A 25071-nucleotide genomic window follows, 5' to 3' on the forward strand; every position below is an offset into this window, starting at 1 on the left:
GCCAGCCGAGGGGGGGGGGGGTGCCCCCATGTCCCCCGTAGTCACTCCACTGATTGGTGAGATATGTCTACTCTTCATGACACGAGCGTAAATCCAGAGGGGGGTGGGGGTATGCATCCCCTCCCCCCACACTTTTCAACACAGAAAAAAAATATTCTTTAATTATCAAATGGTCAATAACTTTTAGTATGTGGATTTATCTTTAAATGCAGTCAAGGTGCTTAAATTTGCCAAGTTTTTCCATTTTAAAGATGAAAAATTTCTCACTCGGCCGCTCTGCCCCGCGCTTAATCTAATTTGGCCTTGACAATCACTACGTTTAGCTTATTGCAGAGGTTAATTTATATCCACTGCGTAATGGGAATATGTTTATAATAATTCAATTTTTTAATATAAGATTCCAATGACTTTTAAATATGATGATAACTATGGACCTTAAACGAATCAAACATCCTTTAAATATACACTTTCGTGAATATGGGGGAGGGGCTGTCATAACTTGGAATCTCTGTGGAAGCGCAGGAATTTTTCACCAAAATATAGGCTCAGTCTTCTTCGTTTCTTCCGAAGAAATGGCGAAGCATAGCTGGTCACTTTCACTTTCCTCCCCAGGTAAACATTGATTCTACTAATTTTCTTTAATTTGGATTTATTTTCAATTACATTTGAATTGCTTTCAGATAATTTTGAAATTATTCTGCAACATCTGTCGCAAATGAATTTTTTTGATTTTTGATCTGGTGTCACTTTAATTCCCAATGATTCGACAGCGTCAGCAGTGGTGTAATCACGGTGATCCAATTTTGCATTCAAAGATCTTCTTTTATTAGGATGATTATTCAAATTACGGTCACAATTACAACACCAGTAGTCAGCCATAATTACTAAAATGAATTAATGAATCAAATAAAATTACCACCAGCAATCAGCACACCTAACGTTATACATGGCAATATACGAATAAAATAATACGATACGATACACTACACGAAGATAAACGATACTAGTTATAATCGCGATAAATCGAGACATGAAAAAGTTAATAACGATAATGACGTCATTCAAGATGGCAACTTGCAAGAAAACCCGTCAGGTCAGGTGAAAATGTCTTAGATGACAGATTTCTCAATCATCCAGAGGATTTTTTTCAATAACTCCGGCCCAAGGTATGCAATTAGCTTAAGTTATCTATATTACACTGATAATGGAAACCATGAAAATGTCAATTTTGCCTAAAAAAAGTTTTAAATCGCGATCTATAAAACGCTAGTTCACTATACGTTGGCTGTAGGTAGGGGCCCCCTCCGCTTCAGTCTATGTATGGTGAGTGAGCCAACGCAGTTCAGCGGAACAACCAAAATACAGAGACTGAAGCTTTTGTGAGTGAGCCAACGCAGTTCAGCGGAACAACCAAAATACAGAGACTGAAGCTTTTGTGAGTGAGCCAACGCAGTTCAGCGGAACAACCAAAATACAGAGACTGAAGCTTTTGGTCTAGGCCTAACATATGTAGGCCTAGGCCTACTCCTACTCGGTATTCTTGCCTTCGGTTCCAAATCTTCAGAGGTTTTTTCCCCAAATTTTTGTTGTGGATGATAATTTTGGAATATATTCTGGGCAAAATCCAAGATTTTAGGGTTTGGCTTACCTCATGAGGCCGGAGAAACAAAAATTTGTGTAAAAATAAAATCATGAAATCGTTCGGCCTAATTCATGTAATTCACGGCCAACAAAAGGAGAGGGCAGCAACACGATAGGCCTTGGATGACTGCAGAGTCTATTAATAACTCTGGGGCCAATTGCACGAGAGGGTCTTTCCGAGGACCGTCTTTCGTGTCGCCTATCTTTTATGATGCGCTATAAGCGGGGTGTTTCTGAAATTTATGATAAACAAATAAAATTCGTAAGCGTGCTTTTAAATCAAATTTTATACAATTTTATGAGATATCACATCATTTTATAAACAAATATTTTGTTTATTTTAACGGACAAATAAAATATATTTGCAGATAATCTATTTGAAATGCGTTTCACATGGCGTATCATAAAAGATGGGCGACACGAAAGACGGTCCTTGGAAAGACCCTTTCGTGCAATCGGCCCCTGGATGACTCGAGGGTACACGGTAAACCGGGGCCGATTGCACGAAAGGGTCTTTCCAAGGACCGTCTTTCGTGTCGCCCATCTTTTATGATGCGCTATAAGCGGGGTGTTTCTGAAATTTATGATAAACAAATAAAATTCGTAAGCTTGCTTTTAAATCAAATTTTATACAATTTCATGAGATATCACATCATTTTATAAACAAATATTTTGTTTATTTTAACGGACAAATAAAATATATTTGCAGATAATTTATTTGAAATGCGTTTCACATGGCGTATCATAAAAGATGGGCGACACGAAAGACGGTCCTTGGAAAGACCCTTTCGTGCAATCGGCCCCTGGTACCGTACGAGATGCCAATTTGTGGTTGTTCTGTAAGTCTCGCGCTCGGCCGGCCTAACGTTAGTCTGACTCTGAGTCTAGTCGGTCATCTTCTAACTTAATTATCTTCTGCTGGCGGACAGTGTTGACCTGGTACAGTAAGTGTATTTATTTGTTTAGACAGGAATAACCGTCGTTTCTGGGGATTTATTCAACAATTTCTGACATTTTACTGTAATCCCCATTTACCATGATTTATGTATGGTGAGTGGAGCCAACGTAGTTCAGCGGAACAACCAAAATACAGAGACTGAAGCTTTTGGTCTATTATTTGTTATGCTTTTATTCATCTGTAATTATTATCCAGGTTAATCATTTATTCTTTTAACTCAAAAAATTATTTCTAATACTAATAGGCCTAGGCCTACATGAAACTTTCATGTAGGCCTAACCCAGAGAGCTCCCGGCCGCGCAGCGGGCGGGAGCCCAGAAGCTTACCGTGTATTTTACCATTGTCACCGGACTAGGGTGATTTATGGTCTAAATATTTCTCCAAATGAATTGTGAAAACGGAAAGTATACAATTACCACGATTATATGGATGAAGGTCTAACGAGTGGCAGATTCCTGACATCTGGGCACAGTCTGGAACCTCAAAAAAACGAAAAGTTCTCTCCTTCTACCCAGTCTCGATCGGCCATTTTGTTACGATTTTTAACAAAAATGGCCGATCGAGACGGGGTAGAAGGAGAGAACTTTTCGTTTTTTTGAGGTTCCAGACTGTGCCCAGATGTCAGGAATCTGCCACTCGTTAGACCTTCATCCATATAATCGTGGTAATTGTATACTTTCTGTTTTCACAATTCATTTGGAGAAATATTTAGACCATAAATCACCCTAGTCCGGTGACAATGGTAAAATACACGGTAAGCTTCTGGGCTCCCGCCCGCTGCGCGGGCGGGAGCTCTCTGGGTTAATGTAGGCCTAGCCCTAGGCCTATTAGAAATAATTTTTTGAAAGTAATTTACCATAAAAAAAGTCCATAATCAGTAGAGGCGCTGGTCAGAAAATTGGGATCGTCCCAGTTTACAGGGACTGTCTCAGTTTATAAGGATTTCTTCACACAAGAAATCTAGGAAAGTTCATTCACCTGTCAAGTGCCGACACCAATCAAGTGTGCTAGTCAATGTAAACATATCGGGTTTCATAACAAGATTATGGGAAGACAGTAAGTCATGAAAAATAGACGGTGAACTGGGGGGAATTGAGGTCACTGAATCTATTTTTAGCACTCTCAATTCCCGTAATTGCTGTCTTTGTCCCGTAGAGGGAAGTGAAAAAAAAACGTCCCCATAAACAAGGACAGTCTCAATTTATCAAGACATGATTTGTCTTGGTTTATGAGGATATCCTTGTTTTCTGGGACAATCCCAATTTTTGGACCAGCGCCTCTACTGATAATCCTGATAATAAATTTATGGTAAAAGTTAGGTGGTGGTATGGTTGGAACTACCCCTTATCGACCACCTAATCTTCTAAGCATCGTATCTGCGAAAATATTCATCAATTTTACCCAGTTTTCGTCTCATTTGTGCAGAAAATTGAGCAGATCAGATTCCCATGTTTCGCTCGGCGACTCCGATTCAATCCGCGTATATATCGACGATCAACGAATGCGACGATTTTCCATTTGCTCATTTGCACCCGTCTTTTGAAACCGACCACCCGCGGTACACTAAGTTTACGGCCGATTCTTGTCGCGGTGGCGAAACATTTTTACTCTTTCAAATCAGTTCCATGACGTCAACATGCTAAATAAATGATCGCTTCACTACTTCCACTGCGAGCTCCGGCGCATGAATCGACGATTGACGACGGATATTTGTTCTAAAGCCGTTTCCTATCGGATTTCTTGGTTTTTCAGCGGGTTTTGGGTTTGGTCAATACAATTTTGATTAATTCTACAAAATTTTTACTTTTTGTTGCTTCTTTTTTTCTTGTAAATTCGATTCTTACCGTTTCTATGGACACTGCGCCTACTCTCTCGCGCGTATCGTTTGTAATACGCAATAATTTTAACGCGCGCAAGGTGGTCGGTTTCAAAAGAGGTGGTCGATATGTGGTAGTCTCACCATATCAGGTATCGAAGCATTTGGCCAGGCATAGATATGCAATAATCATGCAGACTTATTATAACCAAAGATACAAATTTATTCATCTTCATTGATGAAAAGTCTGAGAAAGGCTTAAAACTAAACAGTAAACTTGATAGGACAATGATTATAGCTACATCCATCCGGTTTAGATGTCAATATTTAAATGATGTATAGGCCTAGGCCTAGTCACGTATTGACCGGACACATTATGATTCCGGACGCGCATATTACTGCGTTCGAAAACAATTTCGTACCGTAAGACTTCCGCAATTCAATTTCACAGAGCAATACATAGAACAAGATTGCAAAAACAAGGCGAAAAATCCAACTTTTACCTTATTTATCTCTAAAATGACAGAAAATGCTTAAAATATCATATAACATAGTTTTACATTAACAATTGATATATTTTCTAACGGAAATATGGGCCTGATTTGCCGAATTTCAATCTCGTCCACTCCTTCGATCGAATGATGAGGTGTGGTGTATTGTCAGTAGAGGCGCACGGCCAATATGGGAGACTCTCTCCAATATGGGAGACAATCTCCCATGTTGGAGACTTGCTTTGCAAAAGGACAAAAGAAACAACACCAACAAAAGCATGATTTTTTCCACCCAAAATTTTGTCTCACTGAGGTCAGAAGCCCATTGTTTTGTGTGTGAATGACAACAAAAATCCTTATCAAAACAAAAGTAGACGGTGAATTTTTAAAGTAGACGGTGAAAAGGGGTAATTTTTCATGAAGAATCTGCTTATCACAATTTTATTTGCCGCCAAGGTAATCCTTTTGCAGCAAATGTAAACAAAGGAAATTGATCTCCCACACTGGAGACTGTCTCTGAAATTGGATACCCAAATTCTTTACAAAAGTCTCTGATACTGGAGATAATCTCCCACATGGGAGACAGTCTCCCATATTGGCCGTGCGCCTCTACTGATTGTGGGTGACCGTCGACGGCTAGTTCTCAAGGTACCCGTGCGCGAGGTTTACTGTGAGTAGAGCCGTCGATCGGCAGCGCATCGATAGAACTTGACGAGCGTCACGATACGAACGCGAGCATATATTATTGGAAAGTGCCATGGAACATGCAGCTAACAAGAAAAAATAAAATAAGTTATCAAACACTAATTTATTATCAACATCTGCTCAGATTCGATATAAAAAGCAAATAAAAACTTAGAATTTACTCATGATATGATATAAGAAGAAAAAAATCACACAAATTTGTTCTTACATCATTATAATCAAAGATATCTTTACCCGTCCGGCGCGCGTCCGGAATCATGATGTAATTTGTCGCGCACGAAAATAATTGTTTTTCGTGGAGGGGTATGCGGCAACTGCGATGCAAAGAAAATGGTTGGTAAATATAAAATAATTTTATCATATTCAAAATTTTCACAATATTTGGAATAGCAAGTGTGATTTTTTCTTGATTGTATTTCCTCTAGTTGTCATTTTTAAAGCACTGAAATAAAGGTGTCCGGCAATAGGATACACTGCCATACATGTAGTTGCAGAAAACAATTATTTCACAAAAAGTCTTTAAATCAAGTTCATTGTCATTCTATTATCATAGATCTAGATGGTACAATAACTGACAACTCTTATGGTTACTAACACAGAAAAGCATACATGGGACAGTGTAATAATGTTGCTTGGAAAAATACCTGACATATGATGGAATTTATTTGCTGATTTCTCAGCAATTACACATATTCTTCAAGAGCCATTTGGCACATTTTTTTTCATGTATACAATATGCATAAAAACACTTGGGTAGTCGTTTAATTGGTCTTTGATCAAACTTATTTGGTGATCGTTTATCACACAACTGGCAGATTCTCTTTAATGACAATATTAATGACCACTTGAAAAGGGTCATTAATGGACTAAACTCTTTGTTTTACCCCTTAGTCACAAAGTAAAAGAATACTGTACCATAGCCTGTGAAAAACATATTAATATTACAATTTTATGTTACTCACGTTGCACATCATTACTCATGTTACAGGTTTGGGGCCTCATTTATTTTAAAACCATATCATGTATACAGCTACTACTTTTTGTTTCTTATCAAGTACAAGGAGTATGAAGAGAATTTCCTTTGGCAAATTTTGAATGGAAGGGAATAGTAAAAAAAATCAAACTTAAAAAAAAAAATTCTTGTTAAGCAGTCGGGTGGAATGCTTTTTACCCACTCATGGAATTGGAGGACATTTTTTTCTTTTTCGCAACTCAAAACTAATGCCCCATATATTCTAAAAATCAATTAAACATCTGCTAACCATTCTTTGATTATTTTTTAAATTCAAGTGAAATCTTTAGGTGAATTTTTACTGTTTTTCTCAATAAAATTGCAAGTTGAGTTAAAGTTCATGGAATTGCCCTTATGTTTATGTCATCCCACCCCCAGCTCACATACAGTACACACCATGCTAGTAACATATTTCACTTCCATTTTTCAACCCTGGTCTCTTCAATCCTTCATGCATTCAGACATTTTATGGTGTCTATTTCCAGCATCCACCTAGTTCACCTCCCATCCACACTTAAGCCTTAATTTACACTCTTCTTGTTTCAATATTCACTAGACAATTCACAGGAGATTTTGAGATGTGAAAGAATTAAAATATAGATCTATCTTCAATATGAATGAGCCATGCATTGCAAAAAAGTGTAGGTCAGAATTTTTTTTTTTCCATTTGGCCATTTTCAATGTGTAATTGTCTGTGTACAACATTCACCCAATCTGTCAACATATGATATCTTGTTTTGAAATTAGGGGCTATGATAGAGTATTAAATTTGATATTAACCATTAAATTTGAGTCAGGTATTGCAAAAGTATTAGCAAAAATATAGATTTTAAGGTCAGCCTTTTAGTGCACTCAACTAATGACATGCAACCAGCTACATGTTGCCTATGAGTAAAAATAAGTAATTTGGACAAAGTGAAAGTGAATCCTACATCTTGGCATTCTCAATATGCTTGCTCCTTGTGCTGGTCATGCAAGGCATGTTAGATGCTTGTCAAGTTCTCTGCAAAGCAAAGCAAAGGTCAACTGAAGATCTATGCATAAAAAGAGATGCAAAACTGGGGAATGGCGAGATCATCTTCAGTGAATCTGACTTTATAAAAAAAAGAATGTCATTAACAAAGTTTGGATCTAATTTCCATCTAGATCTACTTGCAGGGCTTCCATAGAATGAACAACTCCTTTCCTGCCCTCCTTGGCCAAACTAACAATTTAAAATGTCATTTCAAGATTTAAAAAGAAATAGTTTAGTAGCTCCATAATATAGAGATTTTAGTTTGCATAGGAATCAGACATTGCAGTACATTCTCTGTGGGCAAAACATGTATCCAAGACCTCCTGGGTACATGTTATTATCGCGCATTACACTGTTTCATAATTAACAACTAAACTAAAAGCATATTGAGAAAATAATAAATATATATACTTTTTGTCTTTATTCTTTACAGGAGGGGATTAATACTCAAAATTTATCCAACTAGACAAGTACATGATGGCAAAAGTACGATACTCAATGCCATTTTGGAGATTCAGTACATTTGCAAGGTTTCTAGTTTTCTTAGATGGCTCTGCGTCTCTTGCTCTATGGGTAACTGGTGAGTATTATGATACATTGTGCATCTTGATTTTAGTAAATCTGGGGCGGTATTCTGAGGTCATTTTATCTTTAAAATATCTTATTTTATCTCTTAAAATGAGAATGGTATTCTGAGATGACATTTTATCTCTCAGATAAAATTTTCAATTTTATCCTGCACATATATTTTATCTTGCGTATCTATAGGTGATACACGACAGAACAATGCTTGCGTAGACATACACATTGCATATCTTACCATTGCAACGCGGATGAAGTGCGAGCACCTATGTTACTTTGAAGAAAAAATCAAATGTGGAGGTGCCGTGGCCGAGTGGTCTATTAAGGCGCCTGGCTATACAGAGAAAGACCGGGGTTCAATCCCCGGCCGCGGCACATATGCCCGTGAGCAAGGCATTTAATGTACAAACTACAATGCTCTTTTATCCTGCTTTCAAATAAATGCTATATGCATTATTTGTAACTTGGCGTGCACTTGTTTGTTTAAAAAAAAAGAAAAAATAAATAAGTAAGTAAAATAGACTTGAAAGAGGGTAGGAGCTATTTTATCTCCGCGACGTTGATTTCATCAATATTTCTAGGTGAATTATATTTATTCAGAATAACACCTAAAACGTTATTCCTCTATAATCAGGAATTATTTCATAAGACTTTTCTTGATTAATATTGTCTTTGAAATGATGCTTGAAAAGATGCGATTGAGACTTTGAAAAAGAATGAGATTCTTGTCATTTTTTAAAGAGAAATCTCTGTGAAGACGCACTAGAGTATAGTGCAAGCATATTTGAAGTCAATAAATTGATGCAATCTCACTCCTTTGCCACACCTGGCGGAATGGATTTCAATTGGTTGAGTGAGGTGAGAGAGCTATAAAAGCGTGTTTCTCATTGGATATTGATTAAAAAATAGGTGTGTCTTACAGAGATAAAATGAAGATAAAATTGTTCTCAGAATACCAATTTGGAGAGTTTAAGGGTATTTTATCTCACTGATTTTAACGGAGATAAAAATATTTTATTTCATCTGAGATAAAATGGATCTCAGAATACCACCCTGGGGCCTGTTGCATAAAACTTTTTACCTGAGAAAACTCTGGTAAAAACTGAAAACTAAGGTTAGTCTGATTTCTGCCATTGACTTTAACACAGGGCAAAAACTCTGGTAAAAACAACCTGAGTTTTCTCAGGTAAAAAGTTTTATGCAACGGGCCCCTGGTCTTTAAAGGGGAATCCAACATTTAGTTGTGTGAGAGAGGAGAAAAAAAATAAAAGAGAATGGTGAACATTTAAAAGAAATTGGACAACCAATAAGAAAGTTATGGTTGTTTTAAAATTGGGATCCCTCAGACTATGCAAATTTCAAATTGGCAACTGGTTAAGTAAATTAAGACAAGTGGTAGGGAAAACTTTCTCATAGGCAATGTACTTAATTATCAGGGATTTGTGGGTTTTCTTCTAAGTACCTTATCCCCTGGAGCATTTATCAAAATATTACCAAGGCAGCGTATTTTTTATGTCCTCATAAAAGAAAAATATAATTTGAAGTAAAACTTTTGAAAAAAAGACAAAATTATAGCCATTTTATTTATTGGAGTAAATGGAAGAGTAGTCCTTGCCTTCTATATCATTACCAATGCGGCCAACTTAAAGTTTGCATCATGATATTTTTACAACTTAAAACAAATATCAGAACTTATTATTTGTCTGATATTGTTCAACCCTTCACCTTTTTACTTGTCTAATTTTTTTATTTTCCTCTAAAACTTTTTATTTGGGTTGGATTCCCCTTTAACATTATTCCTCCCATGCATAATAAGAGTAACATGGAAAAATGTATCACTAAAAATTGAATATTATGAATATGGAATGATTATTTGAAATGTACACCATTTTGATGTAAACATTCTTTTTAGTGATAAAAACATATAACGGACCCTAAGGCATTCAGATTTTTATTTTATTATTATCTGACACCCATGTCTATAGATGGATTTTGTTTTTTGATTCTTTTTTTTCCTCTGTGTAATGTTGGTTTCCTCGTGGGTAAACCTTTTGATAAGACCACGTATGTTCTGATGACTTGTCTCCCTTGTTCTGTCATTTGAAATAATACCAGATTCAATTGGTATAAAGTCATATCATCAGGTTTTTGTGGGGAATTTGATAATAGTCAAATGCTGATCCACTCAGTTTTATGACGAGCAAACAAATGCACTGTATGTTCTGCACATAGCCTCGTATAGTAAGATCTCTATCTCTAGTCCCTGAGGCTAAGGTGATGAAAACTTGGTGGCTCCACTCATGTCTGTATTACTTTTTACACCTAGTTCTTATTTTACACTTGACAATTTATGCATGTAACCCATTGGCATTATGAGCAAAAATTTTTGAAGAGGCCAGACATGACGTTTGGGGCAAGATTACTGAAATATTTTCTTCAAGCGAGTGAAGCAAGTGAGTTAAATTTTGACCTTTGGATACAATAATCTTATTTTGTGATAGAATTCAATGACATAATGTTACATAAATAATATCATATTTTACCTTTTTCTTTACTTTCATTTTCAAATTTTTTTCTTGGTCATGAAACTTTTGAGGGCCTTTGCCCCCAGCTCCCCATCTGTATACCAGTGATGTAATCTTCTCTTTTTTTTTAAATCTGATAAGAAAATCTCTTTTAATTTCTCTTAAATACAGGTGGTCATACAAACTACCTTGAGAGCAGTGTGACGCAATGGACTATCCTTGGCTCTACATTTGAGTTAGCCCTCTTGGGCCTGTTCAAGATGCTCTTTCTCTTCTATGCCTTCACGAAGATGGAAGACTACTCACTGGCTCTCTTGGATTATCCCTTTGATGCTTCTCTTAAGTCATGGAAGAAGTCAAGCCATATGTTTACCATTTTCTTCAGTTTTCTCAGCTTGGCATACACAACAACGAAGGTAATCTCTTACAAGGAATATAGATATTCAACTAGAATCAGATTATATTGAAATTATTGTGTTTTCAAGTAATCTCTTAATAGGGTACTCTCTTGCATGTAATCAGGCTACTATGCTGCTCTATCTTGGTTGTCCCTTTTTCCAGCAAATGATATATTTATTTTAGGGGGAGGAGAAATCCTTTAACATGCTGTTTTCAAAACCTTATGGCTTTTAGATGTTCTTTACCTGGGCCTATTATGTTTATCACACTGCTTATTTCAGACAGACATTAATCCATAGATATCTACATTTTATTCTTAAGCTACATGTACATATGGATGTGATTTATAATCTACATAACACGATATCGAGGTAATCCATTGAAATATGTAGTGAAGATCAGAGAATGAAAGATGTCTTTATATGAAAAGTCACTTACCTTCGTCCTTTCAACTGTCTTTTCATTGCTAACCCTCACTTTTATGAAGGATATGGGAAACCTTCTGAAAGTGTGATGACTTTGAATCCCACTATATGATCTATAAACCAAGGCTCGACATTAGCGGTGGCCCGGTGGCCCGGGGCCACCAGAAATTCACCTCGGGCAACCATTATTGATAAAATGTTAAGTTTTGGTGGCCCGAATCGGGCAACCAATAATTTTCAAAGTAGCGCAATTTTTCTCCCGATTTTGCACGCATTTATCAACTTTTTACAGTTCAAATTGCAACCCAGTTCGTCATGCGCCCTTTTCGTTGATCTACACACAAATACACACACACAAAGTTTGCATATTAGGCCTACAGCTATTGCATACAGTAGCTATTATCCAGCCAGCCGCGCCGGCCGGCTGGCGTGAGCTTTGCATGAAGCCACTGCGCTGCATACAGCTGTGCTCTATACTAGATCTAGCTCACCCTATTCAGACTCCGGGAGCTGCGATAAAAAATGTTGCTGCTAAGAAATCTTCCACAGAACTTTGAAAATCTGAGTCAAAGTCACATTTTACACCAATGAAATGACATTCTACAGTCTATATTACGAAAATTTGGTGTACCCTGATTATTTGCAAGCATTAGGAAGAGGAATTATGACCTCTCTTTTGACTACAAAAGACCGATTTCCAAATGAATTAATACACATAAAATACATAGGCAAGTACATTACAGTCCCACGTGTGCATTTGTATGTATGTTGATACTTGGTTTCTTTCGAAGCTGTGTCTTTTCTAGCCAAAAATAAACAGACAGTTTCTTTCTTTCTTGTTTATAAATGACTTCTTAAACCAATTGAGAAAGTAAACACTTTGGGAAGGCATTTCATTGATATGAAATGTGAATTTTTCCAACATTTTGGCAAATATAGGGAAGGACTTTTCTCACACTTTTTTTCCAGATATAACTTTTGCTGTTTTCTTCTTATTTTTTTTCTTTCATTTTTTTTTCAGTGGTTAAACCATTTATACCCCTTCCCATTGAATATGTCTGATTAAAAAATATGTTTCTACTGAAAATAAAATAATACAAACTAAAGGATATAAAAATAGAAATGTGCCATTCCCAGAAGGTAAGTGAAAATTATTTGCTTGGCTTTTAATTATATTCCAGTCAGAATAGACTGTTGCCATGCACAGCTGTTAAAAAATATTCGTAATGGCTTCTTAATTTTCCCCTTTCAAAAGTTTCCCCATGATTTAATATATTAATTTTGTTTTATTCATTTTTCTTTCACTTTCGGTTCTTTTTTTTCTCTCTAAATTTTTTTTTTTCCCCTGTTCTTTGTTTTTTCTTTCTTCATTGTCTTTCTTTTGTTTTATTTCACTTATTTTATTATTTTTGTTTTCTTTTTGTAATATACTTTTTGAAAATTATTTTCATTTGTTTCCCCCTTTTATGCATTGTTCTAATTTTGCAGCATATTTTTCTGTGATTTTCTCCTGCTATAATATGCTGCAAAAGAGAAAACAGAAATAAACTGGATTTGGGGCCTGCATAATCTAGGTTTTAGGATTCAAAGAGGAAGAAATGAAAAACCATTGTTTTGTACATCTATCTGAGTTTGCTACGCACTATTTATTTACTTTACCATTATGAGTGTGTGTCTATACGGAGATTAAAAAAAAAAAAGTCCACACAACCTGCGAACAATAAAATTCATTTATTCTCTTTCAATCATTTCATTTTTACAACGATAGAAACAATTTACATTTTACCACAAGCCAATTAGCAAAGTAAAATAACAGCAAACAAGGTTTACATACTGTACAAGATAATTAAGTGAAAGTAACTTAGTGGTAGTGGCTGCAGAATTAATATTTCAGAAGTTTGTTTTATTAATTTTTAATGTGTTTCTTGATATTTTTCGGGCCACCAAACTTTAATATCGGGCCACCAAAAAAAATTATTTGATGGTTTTGGTGGCCCGAATGGGCCACCACCAAAAAAAGTTAATGTGGAGCTTTGTATAAACACAGTGAATTTCTTACACAATGGTTTCACCTATTTGGAATATGAATATATGTGATGGAAAGGGCTTGTGGGTTTCCTTTGTGAAAGACGTAGCTCTTACTTTTGGTGAGGTGATGTTATGTCGATATTTTCATATCTATTTTTATATATTATTTATATAGGGTGGCCTTGTGTTAAATGCTATTCTGAACAACCCCAAATATGAACTGATGCATATTACCTACAACATCCTTGTGATATCTTCGGTTGCCTTCTCATTTCTGGAGTTGATTACATCGTTGGCAGGACCTTACTTTATGCGGAAGTTGCAGATCATCCGCATTGAAAACAGACTCAATGATGAGGATGAAAAGAAGGAGAAGAAAGAAAGCAAAGCTGATCTGGGCAGAGTGTTGTCTCTTGCTAAATCAGTAAGTGAACTAAACCTAGTTTCCAGTGGCAATACATATATCTCTTTATTGCCTTTTAAAGCTGTTACCTTTCTGTGTTTCTTTTTTTTTTCTAAATTATCCAAACTCATATGATTGACTGGATATTTTATTGTGTGTTGACTTACAGCATATTTCAATATTTAATCTTGTTTCACTCTGAGAAGATATAGAACAACCACCACATTATTACAAACCCCACAACTTTTCTTCTTTTCATATTTTAGGAAGTAGGTTTGATATCACTAGGAATGGTTGGCTTGATCGGATCAAGTGCATCTTCCATGGCAGCCCCTTTATTTTTTGGAAAGGTTGTAGATGAAGCAGTCACTTCAAAAACAATGGGTGAGTCAGGGGAGCTTTATATATTGTTTCATTGTATGTGAACAATACCACCATTACAGACATTACATTCATAGAGTTTTTTAAACTATTTTTAGAAAGCGGATCATTACCATCCTGACTGGAAATCACAAACATAACCGCATTGAGGGTTCATAGTCTGAATATGAGTCAGTCTCTGTGACTGTGTATCATTTGGTAGTTATCACATGATAAGCCAGACAATGTGAAGGCATGAATGGGCATTTATTTAATCAAGTCCCTGTTACGTAAAGAGATAATGTCAATATTTACACAAGATTAAATGGACTTATCCTGATAAAGACAGTAGTTTAGTGGGTTCTAGATTTGATATGACATTCCTGATGCTTAGTATTTTATGACTATGGCCTACATGTACAATTGCTGCAATTTTTGCACTCTAGCATTTTTTGTCCCCCATGTGATCAGGTACCTCACCTAAAAGATATCTGTTTGTCCATGATACATTTGTTTCGTGCTGCTTCGCAAAATGGCTCTTGTACTTTTTATAGTGGACTATTCTACTTGCGTTTTAACACGTTTAATTTCAAATCCTTGAAAAGCTGCTTTGTAATTGTTGTTCTTGGAGATAATAAAACTGACAGAGAGGATCACACTTGAAGGGGTACTCCAGGCTGAAAATGATATGATTTAAACTAAGCCTGAGTCATATGGTGTTCGACAGCTTTAATTCGAACGAACATCGATGCATCGAAATTTGAAGGCGGGGAAAATCGAGTCATTTTTTTTGCTCCGGCCAGCCGTCGATGCATGTGCTATGCATACACTACATGCACTGACGGTCTGCGCTGGCCGGGTGAGCGTTGTTGCAAAAGCAGATGACAGAGCAAAGTTCGTTTGTATTTTCCATGATCACAAAACACAAAAAAGGCCGGGGAGCAATGCAGAATTCTTCCCAAAATATCTTCAACAATAATATTTGCAGATGATAACATATAAGTTTAAAATGAAACAATATTAAAGACATGAATCACGCAGAGTCGATCCGAATGATTTTCGGTCAACTAGCATTCGCAGTCCAGACTCGCACACACCTAGCCGCCCCGTCCGCAGCCCGACGTACTGTACACTCACTCTCCCGAAACGACAGGCGTGCTTGCCAGCGCCATCTAACTTGTGCAAACAGCGGGGAGAGCGCTGTAACTTGCCTGAGATTGTGTAGTTGGCGGGGTAGTTGGATCCAAAATTAGCTCCAAATAAATTGATGGGAATAAATACGTAATTTTCTCTGGACGGTCATTTGAATTGGTATTCAATGCTGATATAACGATTGTGAGGAAAGATTGTGGAATATGAGTTCTGGCGATGTTCGAGACTTAATCCTGATAATGATAATCCATTTTTTAGACACAAGAGCTTGTGATCGAAATACAGTAAATACGAATGTCTCGGATCGAGCTCTAAATTTAAATTATTATTGGATGTTGAATAATTACGATTTAATAAGATTTTATGGCCATACTAAAAATATTGACGATGTCAGCAAAGTATGTTATGTTCAGATGGAAGAATTACTGGAATTATTTTTATTTGTTATTCCATCTATCTCTGGACGTCTCCGAGCTCCAAGAAAAGAAGCACATTGCGCATGCGCGCTCGATGACGTCTGACATATTTTCCATTCATGAAATCAGAGCCCAAAGTTGGGCACAAACAAGCTTCAAATTGATGGGGAAAAAATATCAAACGTAATTTTTCTCTGTTTTGTCATGTAAAATATTATTATATGGTGATATTACGATCTTCAAAAGAGTTTCTACATGTTGACAATGTTCGATAATCAATCCTGACGTGATAATTATCTTTTTTAGACAAGTGCAGTGCACTTACTCAAGTCGATCGTCATGTGATGTCTGCCATTTAAAATTGAAACAAAATACAAACATTTCACACCAAGCTCTAAATTCATATGAATGATTATCATATGCAAATTGTTGTTAAATATTACGATTAAATCATGTTCTATGGTCATGATATTAATATTGTTCATGAAAAAGCAAGATTTACTTTACGTTGATCGGTCAATTTTCCGGCCATTTTCTGATTTGATTAAAGCACAGTACTGCGCCTGCACGATCAATGGCGACTTCCATTCATAAATTCATTGTGCATAGATTATCTCGGCACGAGCAGACGAGCTGGGCAGGCGAGTAAGACTCGAACTATGATCGAGATAAACTTCAAATGGTGAATAGGCATCATATTTACACAATCGGTTTCATTTTGGGGGCAATGTAAATGAAGTAAGTAGTAGTCAAGTTGGATATTACTGTTTATTTTGATGTTTGATTGTGTGAACCAAATGAATCGGCCGGCCGACGTATTTTTTTTTTTTTTTTTCGATGCACCGATTTTGCAAAATCTGCACCGGCGTTCGATGACATCGATCAAGCACCGATTTTAAAATCGATTCGACTCAGGCTTAATTTAAACCCGGGGGGGGGGGGCCACTTACATTGACGAGTGGATACCATGCGCGACCAAAAAAACACGTAAAAAGGATGTCTTTTTCAAGATAGGGCACGTTACGTACGTAACGTGATAAGGGTGTCAAAAACACAAAAATAATGAAAAAAGGGTATCTATTTCGCTAGGAAAGCTACGTGTTTAGGGTCATATTTGGGGGAATGATAAAACAAAATTAAAATGTTTTATAAAGGATGTCCTTTTTGCCCCAACACTACGTGTTTAGAGTCCGATTTGCGCGAGGTGTGGAAGCTGGGGCCGTACTAAACCAAATGGTGTGTAAACTGTAAAGGTAAAATAAAACCGACGACCGATGGACTCGTGACATAACAATCAAATATCGATGTACTTGTTTAGGGGTTCATTTCAGGGAATACTTGCCAAGAGTATCGTTTTGTTTCCAATACTTGTTAAGGGTAGGGTTTCAGACGCCAATACTTGTTAAGGGGTGCATTTTCAGAATTTGGAAAATACGTGTTTAGGGTGCTTTTCGAGACCCCTTGGTCGCGCATGGTATCCACTCGTCAATGGAAGTGGCCCCCCCGGGAATTTAAACCACTAATGATGTAATAAAGTCAGACAAGCAAAAACACTGAAAATATCATCAATATATTGGGCAAGGTACATGACAAAGTAATGGCATTTTAAAGTTTTTGCATTATTTTAGTGAAACAGTTCTCTATGAATGTCTTCATGAATATGCAATGAGCAAGCTGATTATGTCACATTCCTACTTTTTTTTCGAATTTTATTTCATGAAATTATATTTATTCAAATTATGTCTACAAGAATTTAAAAAAATTTATTGACAACTGATTAAATGTGTAAGATAATCATGACTGTAACTAATTTTGTTTCAAGAGAGACATACATGTATTTATCCATATATGGAAATATGAAATAATTATGGTTTCATGTAATAACATAAGAAAAAGGAAAGTGGGTGCATAACATGACATCAGCACACTTATGAATATTTATGATGCTGTGCATATATCTGTTTTCATTAATATTGCTTATCTTCGAAATTTACTAACTTTTTTATTTGTTATCAGATTTTGATGAAATTTTGTGATTGTTCTTACACTCTTTTGACAACAAATAGATGGTGTGAACAGAGTTGTCCTCATTTTATTCCTCATCTTTGCTGGGGGCGCTATCTGCTCTATGGTCCGTTCTTGGTCCTTTACTCTGGCTGGGATGCGTGTGGTCTGTCGTTTAAGGAATACCCTGTTTGCTGCCATCATAAGACAGGAAGTGGCATTCTTTGATACTAACCGTACTGGTGAGCTCACCAGCCGACTTTCATCCGACACTCAAGTGGTGCAGAATGCCGTCACGGTGAGCTTGGTCTTCTTCACCTTAGCCCTTTCACATTTCATATACATTATTTCACTATCAAGGGCAGTTCTATCTCATTCTTTCTTTTCATAACAACCATCAAGTCCCTCCTCATCCTCTTTTCCCTTTTGTTTGTGTGTTGGCTCAGTTGGTAGAGCGTCCGTCTCAAAACCGGGAGGTCGCGGGTTCAAACCCCGGCCGCATCAGACCAAAAGATTTTAAAAGATGGGAGTTGCTGCTACCCTGTTTGGCGTTCAACGATTAAAGGGATAGAGCCTCGTTGATTTGGCGCTGCACAGCGGCTGCCGGGCCCACGATCAATTTGGCAAAGCAAATTTTCTGAGTATTTCATTTCATGTCAATTTTCGAACAATAAAATATGGATTTTCATCATTTTTTTTCATTTATTTATTATGCATCTTATTTTGTCTCTCACTATAAATGAATGCTATCTCTCTATGATCTCTTTAACAGGTGAACATTTCAATGCTTGTCAGATATTCTTTTCAAATCTTGGGGTCCATTGCAATCATGTTCAGTCAGAGTGCATCCCTTACTGGTGTCTTACTCTCTGTAGTCCCTATTATAGCAATTGGTGCAGTGCAGTATGGTAAGTACAGATACATTTATATTGTTTTGTGTTACTTTCTTGAACATTTAACAATAAAGTCACAGTGTAAAATACAAGACAAATACATTGTATATATCAGGGCAGTTCCACAGAGTGACATTCAGAAACAAGTTTTTAGCATTCAAACAAAGATATCACCCATATTTAAATAGTTATTTGCAAAGAAATGGTACCTGACAATAGTTGCTGAAACCCACTTTTCAAAATAATAACATTTGTTATTTTGATCCACTGAATTAATGAGATATGAATATTCAAAAACATGGTTACGGAGTGACGTAAAATGGACATGCATATTTGAGGAGAAAACATATTGCTAAAAAACTATGTGAAGTTTAAATGGCTATCACAATGTTAAGTTATTGACTGGATTCTATGTTGTTCTAGCTTTAATACGCTGCATTACATTAAAAAATTGGTAAATGTTTTCATTAATTACAACTTAAAACATAAACCCATACCCGGTTACGGAGTGACATCTGAAATATTCACACACAGGCAACGTAAAATGAACTTAAATTTTAAAATTTTCTTTTGATATGATGTTAAATGATGACCTTCAGATTATCCAAAAGAAAATTTTACAAAACAAGCAATAGTTTTCTGTTAAATTGAAATTAAGTAAAAAACAATACCTTTAGTCCCATGTATAGAATTTTTTGTATGGTTTGGATTCTCCTATAAGGAGATGCGTAAGAAAAAAAAATTGTGGCTAATTATGTTTCCCTTTTGTATTTATGAAATCCCATATGAGTTTTGATAGAAAAATTTGATCCAGATTTGAAATAGAGGCAATATAAATTTTTGGAAAATGTCCACTTTTGCTTGGAATTGCCCATCAGATAACAAATAGTAAAATAGATTCCAGGACTAGGCCATGTTATTGATTACGCAGGACACATGAACATAAAAAAATAGTAAAATGAAGTACCGGTACCAAAGAGTTTAATACTGAGATGAAAATATATTCATAAGCAACGAAAGTAACTCGTGGTGGAACATAGGTAAAAATTGATAAACTGTTCATCATTTTGCTTTTTTGTTTTTAAGTAAACATAATTTTTTTTCAGAAAGCTAAAGACTTTTATACATAGGGTTTTCATTAAAGAAAATATATCTGCCCTCACATTAACCTGTATGGCTTAAAAATAAATCTAGATTGTCTGTGTTCGTGAAGGACCAATCAAATTCTGGATCCAAGTCGAATCCCAAGGTTCTACATGTAATTTCAATCTGAAAGACTTCAATTTCAGACCTAAAAACAAATCTTCAGGACCCAAATTAAATCAAGAGACTGACCAGCCCCAACCACTCCAAATCCATGTAGTTTAGATTGTATTATTTACAATTTGAACTGCAACACAATACAGAGGAATCTGGTTTACCTATTGAGCATTGGGGTTGGTTGGCCTGATTCGTTGAGATGCATTATTATTGTTATTGTTAAATTTGCTCTGTATCATCTTAAAAAATACCAGTGCTGTTTGCAAAGATATAGAAGGCCACATTCTTTTGAGTAAATACTAATTTTGAAAAGTTTAAAAGAATTTTTTTTTATAATACAGGCATTGCAAGAGAGGAAACTCTCCAGTTTCAGGTTTTCTGTCTTTTGAAAAAATGTTTCTTGCAAGACTTATATCTCTCCTTATTCAAAATTCTGATATCTCTCACATTAACAGGAAGATTTATTATTTCAGTTTTGCTGACAGTTTGATTCAGCTTTTATTTATTTATTTATTTATTTATTATTTATTCGGCACTTCAAACATATTTAAGATTTACAAAGCAATATCAAACATTACATAAAATGACATAAAAATTATACAGGTACGTGCAATATTTGATAGCAGTTTGCCCAGTGCATCAGTTGGTGGCCAGGAAAGAGGAGAGCAAACTCAATCACTGTGACCTAATGGTCCCTCCGCCCAACCAACCGATGCACTGGAAATACTGGTAAAATTTGCATGAAAATAATCGAATCAGAAAATGAACAGGGATTATCAAATTGAAAATGATTGCACTAAATGCTCCTTATAATCTTTGACAGGACGATACGTTCAGAGTTTCCAGAAGAACTTCCAGGATGCCCTTGGAGATGCAGGAACTGCTGCAGAGGAGGCCCTGTCCAGTATCAGGACTGTGCGGTCCTTCATTGGAGAACCCAAGGCCATTCAAAGCTATGAGAAAGAGATTGACAAGAGCTACTTCTTTGGAAAGCGTATCTCTGCAGCCAATGGTGTCTTCAATGGAATTGTTGGTCTGGTCATGCAGGTAGGGGACAGAGGAAACCAGATAATTGTTGGTTCCTAGTTCTGTGAATTGTATATTGTGCTTTCTATAATTATGTTGAATTTGTTTTTATGGAACGACTTAGTTTGTAGCCCATAATTTGATAGATGTATAATGAGAATTTTATCCTACTCAAGCATCTTTGCCCGAATTAACTCTGGGGCATTGACCCGTATACCCTCTGTGTGTTGCACTATTTTAGCAGTGAACCTTTGTACGTGGTATAATTTCCTATTTTATATGGAGGGCAAGGACTTTTATCTGAATATATTAAAAGGAAATTTTGTGTAGCAAAGTTGTAGTGTTTCATGGACTTTTTTCGTGTCATAAATAAATTTATTGCATAACTAATGTAATCTGGGAAATGTAATAAAGAACAGTATATTATGTTTTATTAACTATTTCTTCTTACATTTCCAATATAAGTATAATCCTTTATTTTGCTTCTCAGTGGCATGATTGTTTTTGTTTTTGTTTAATTAGCCCGGACAGTTCAATATACAAGTTATCTATTGATATGAAAATCATGATAATCTGATCAAAGTATATCTGATAAAAGAACTTATTTCATGTATAGGTTTTATGAGTCATAATCCCTAACAATGAACTTGACCATGGTATTGTTTGTGAAGAGGGATTTATTGATTTTCTCCTCTCTTTTTTCAATGACTTCCTGGGTCTGGTGGAGGATGTATTGATTGTTTACTTGTAAAGAAGGCACAATAACTCTCCTTTAAGTGGTTTTGAAAGAGAATGTTTCCAATACAAAACATGCTTTAACTATATAGAGAGTCTTTGTTTGTATTCATTTGGTTTAGAATGTTAGGATGTTGTATTTCATATTATCTTCTTCTTCCAGGGAGCTATAGCACTTGTGCTTTGGTACGGTGGCAAGTTGGTTCATTTGAATCAAACAGACCAGACACAGGGAATCTCTGTTGGACAACTCACATGTTAGTATATTGTTTCAAAATATGACCCATCTTCTGAATTATGGCTTAACTAACTTAGTGTAGATCAGGGGAGTGGTTCATTTAGAGATTTGTCAGTGATTTTCACAGATATGTGTTATAAGCTACTGTAAATCCCTGCATCTGATTGGCTAATTCATCAGTTAAAACCACTGAGAAATATTTAATGAAACATTGCCTTGAACTTCAAGGAGCTGTAGCCCACAATGAATTTTGTACCATGTGCATTAAATTAGTCTTGATACATTTAAGATTTCTTAAATTAAGTGGTAAAATTCTGTAATCTTTTTAAAAGAAATATGGTCATTAGATTTCTATTGGAAAAAAGGAAATATTGGTAGCATCTTTAGGCGTGTTGTCAAAAGTGTGCGTGCGTCTTTACCTTTATAATCTACGGCGAACCCGCTGAGCGTGCCATTGTCCATTTTTCTTTCCTACGGGTCAGTGCTCTTGCCATTCAAGACGCCAGCGTGCCCTTTTGCAGCGAAAACGGACGCGGCTCTTTTATCTTTTACAGTGACACCTCGATGAATCCTCTCAAGCAACTATCCGATTTGTTGTTTTTGCATGAGCGCCCTCTATGTTGACAATGCGAGGATCCATGCAAAGGCCGATAATAGTTCAGTGGCGTGTACGTTTAATTGTTATATTTTCCAAAAGCTACGCTTCTACAAATGTTTATACTTCCTGCTTTCAGGCTTCAGTAGTAACAAGTTCAACTAGATTTAGATTGTTTTGATAGATTAATTGAGCTTAATAGCATGAACATGTTGTTTTAGTTTCAAGAATAGACCGTGTTGACCGTCTAAAACTTAACCCTAAAAGGACTGGGGGAGCATGATGCCCCCCTTCGACACTTCGCACGATATTTCTGAAACGCAAACAGATAGCCCCGCAAAATTTTATGACCTTTTTTTGAAGTCTCGCGCAACTTTTGAGACCGAATTTGTGACATACGGGTATAAGCATCGCGACGTCACTTGACTTTTTACGAGACAATGTCATGCCGAAAATGGCTCATTTTCATAATTTGTGTACAAAGTCTATGGGAGATGAAATATAATTATAAAAGGGTGAATATTTGTCGTTCTAATTGGTCTGCTTGATTAATTTAGGGTTTAATATAAATAAGGTTACAAATATGAGATCAGAAAAAAAGAAGAAACTTTGAAGTGAAATTGGGTGTAAAATATGCAAATAATGCTTTTCATGAATAAATTTGCATATCTTATTCATAATAAATAAAAAATAATTATTTTCAGAATTTTTTAATACTATCTTGTAGTTTATATGGCAAGGAATGTGCGTACCAAATTTCGGCGCGATCGTGTGAACAGCGGCCGATATGAGAAGGGGGGGGGCATCATCCCCCCAGTCCTAAATACATCTCAAATAGCCCAGTCCTTTAAGGGTTAATGTTCAGGCGCGGGTAAGATTTTTTTTTTAAATCACACTGAGCCCGATCTTTTTTTCATCTTTTTTCATACAAAAACCCTGATAGACATGTGGTTAAATAAGCATTAACTGGATTCATGCTTTCGGCAAAATAACCTTTGTTCATGTTCATCGCGAGTAAGAACATTTAACTGTTCAGTGTTGGCATCACAGCGATGAAGGGGGGGGGGCGGGCGGAATTTTTTTATCCACAAAAGGCATGACCCGCGATCAGCCGCTCAAATCTGATTTTTTGTTTTGTTTGAAGGGGTAGTCCTATTGTCAATTCTAAGCTTTATTCTTATAAATCAAAATAAATCTAACATAGTCTCATAAGCCTTTTTTAAATAGTGCGAGCGCGAGGCGCGAGATATTTCTTAAATTATTATTTCATGTATTTTGTCCTAAAGTGGCATTCTGGCAATGTTTGTCATCCTAAACGAGATGAATAAAATGAGTTTTGATCATTCTGATAAAAAGGGAACTGTTAACGGCTGCTTGTAATATCCGTAAGTGAAAACGTTACATATTTCAACAAGTTAATAATGTGAGCGCGAAGCGTGAGCTGAAAATCTTGACATTTCTACCTGAAGAATGAAAATTCTAAGCAATTTTTGTAATCATGAAAAATATAGTTATACAAATAAGCAACTGATGCGAAGCGGAAGCGGAAAATTCGAGATTTGTATGAAAATTGTGAGTGGATATGGATCACAGTTAAAAAAAGAGCTGATATGTTTGAATATTATTACCTTAAGTTTTGACATATGACCGAGACATTCCGCTTTAACTGCAGTGCATGGTATCATGCATCCAGAAATTGAATTAGGCGATGAATTCAAAACGTACGTATATAGCCGGGATGGCATGCAGTTCGGATGATACAGCACTCTAAAATTAGAATAATCTCGTATTACAAACATGACAAATTTCAATTTTTGCGAAAATGCACACAAACTCAAATTAAACTTGATAAACTCTGGGGGATGATGACGTTGATATAAAAATCGCATCGACCTCGGTATGCAATCATGATTGATACTGCATCGGACTTGGCAACCAGCAAAAACTTTTCCATAATTAGATAAAGGCCATCCATTCTCCCTCTTCTTAATTTTGTTTGAAAACTGAAATATAATCTATGTATTTCAGGATCATGATATAAAAATCCTTTTATAACAAACATGATAAAGGAAAAATGTGTCTCATGTTATACATGGTTCATTATACCGCAAAATATACCAATCATCTTCATTTGTTATAATTTGATCATCAACATTTTCACTTATATTATTATTCGTATTATCATGTCCGTTAATATCACTTCATTGTTATTATTATCATTATCATCATCACTGTTATTATCATTATCATCATCATTCATTATCTATTTCCAATCGTTCTCCAATGTCAATTTTATATTTTCTATAATTATAAATATATGAAAGGTAATAGTAATGATTATGGTGATGCTGGTAATCATGAACATTAGACCCGTTTTGTCAGGTATTTTATG

At 35.9% G+C, this 25071-nt stretch overlaps 1 protein-coding gene across 3 annotated transcripts; it reads left to right on the forward strand.

Moving 5' to 3' along the window:
• The first annotated feature begins 1047 nt into the window (after positions 1–1047).
• On the forward strand, positions 1048–24029 carry LOC129255007 (ABC transporter B family member 1-like). 3 transcript variants are annotated; one of them, XM_064107268.1, is made up of 9 exons: positions 1048–1166; positions 8072–8218; positions 10917–11161; positions 13773–14021; positions 14267–14384; positions 17995–18230; positions 18705–18840; positions 20909–21132; positions 22010–24029. In XM_064107268.1, the coding sequence occupies exons 2-9, from the start codon at positions 8113–8115 to the stop codon at positions 22106–22108; spliced, it is 1413 nt and encodes a 470-aa protein (XP_063963338.1). In that variant the 5' UTR covers positions 1048–1166; positions 8072–8112; the 3' UTR covers positions 22109–24029. The 3 variants fall into 3 exon arrangements, with proteins under 3 accessions (XP_063963338.1, XP_063963349.1, XP_063963360.1); XM_064107279.1 differs by lacking the exon at positions 1048–1166 and adding an exon at positions 2497–2585; XM_064107290.1 differs by lacking the exon at positions 1048–1166 and adding an exon at positions 2518–2580.
• Positions 24030–25071: the final 1042 nt, after the last annotated feature.

This window comes from Lytechinus pictus, chromosome 2, assembly GCF_037042905.1.
Source record: "Lytechinus pictus isolate F3 Inbred chromosome 2, Lp3.0, whole genome shotgun sequence".
NCBI classification, from domain to species: domain Eukaryota; kingdom Metazoa; phylum Echinodermata; class Echinoidea; order Temnopleuroida; family Toxopneustidae; genus Lytechinus; species Lytechinus pictus.

What these genes read in the sequence shown, in the direction of transcription:
- LOC129255007 (XM_064107268.1), top strand. Translation starts at nt 8,113, where the DNA reads ATGATGGCAAAAGTACGATACTCAATGCCATTTTGGAGATTCAGTACA. An exon ending in AGTCACTTCAAAAACAATGG is followed by an intron (nt 14,385 to 17,994) that starts GTGAGTCAGGGG and finishes GACAACAAATAG; the next exon opens with ATGGTGTGAACAGAGTTGTC. An exon ending in AATTGGTGCAGTGCAGTATG is followed by an intron (nt 18,841 to 20,908) that starts GTAAGTACAGAT and finishes AATCTTTGACAG; the next exon opens with GACGATACGTTCAGAGTTTC.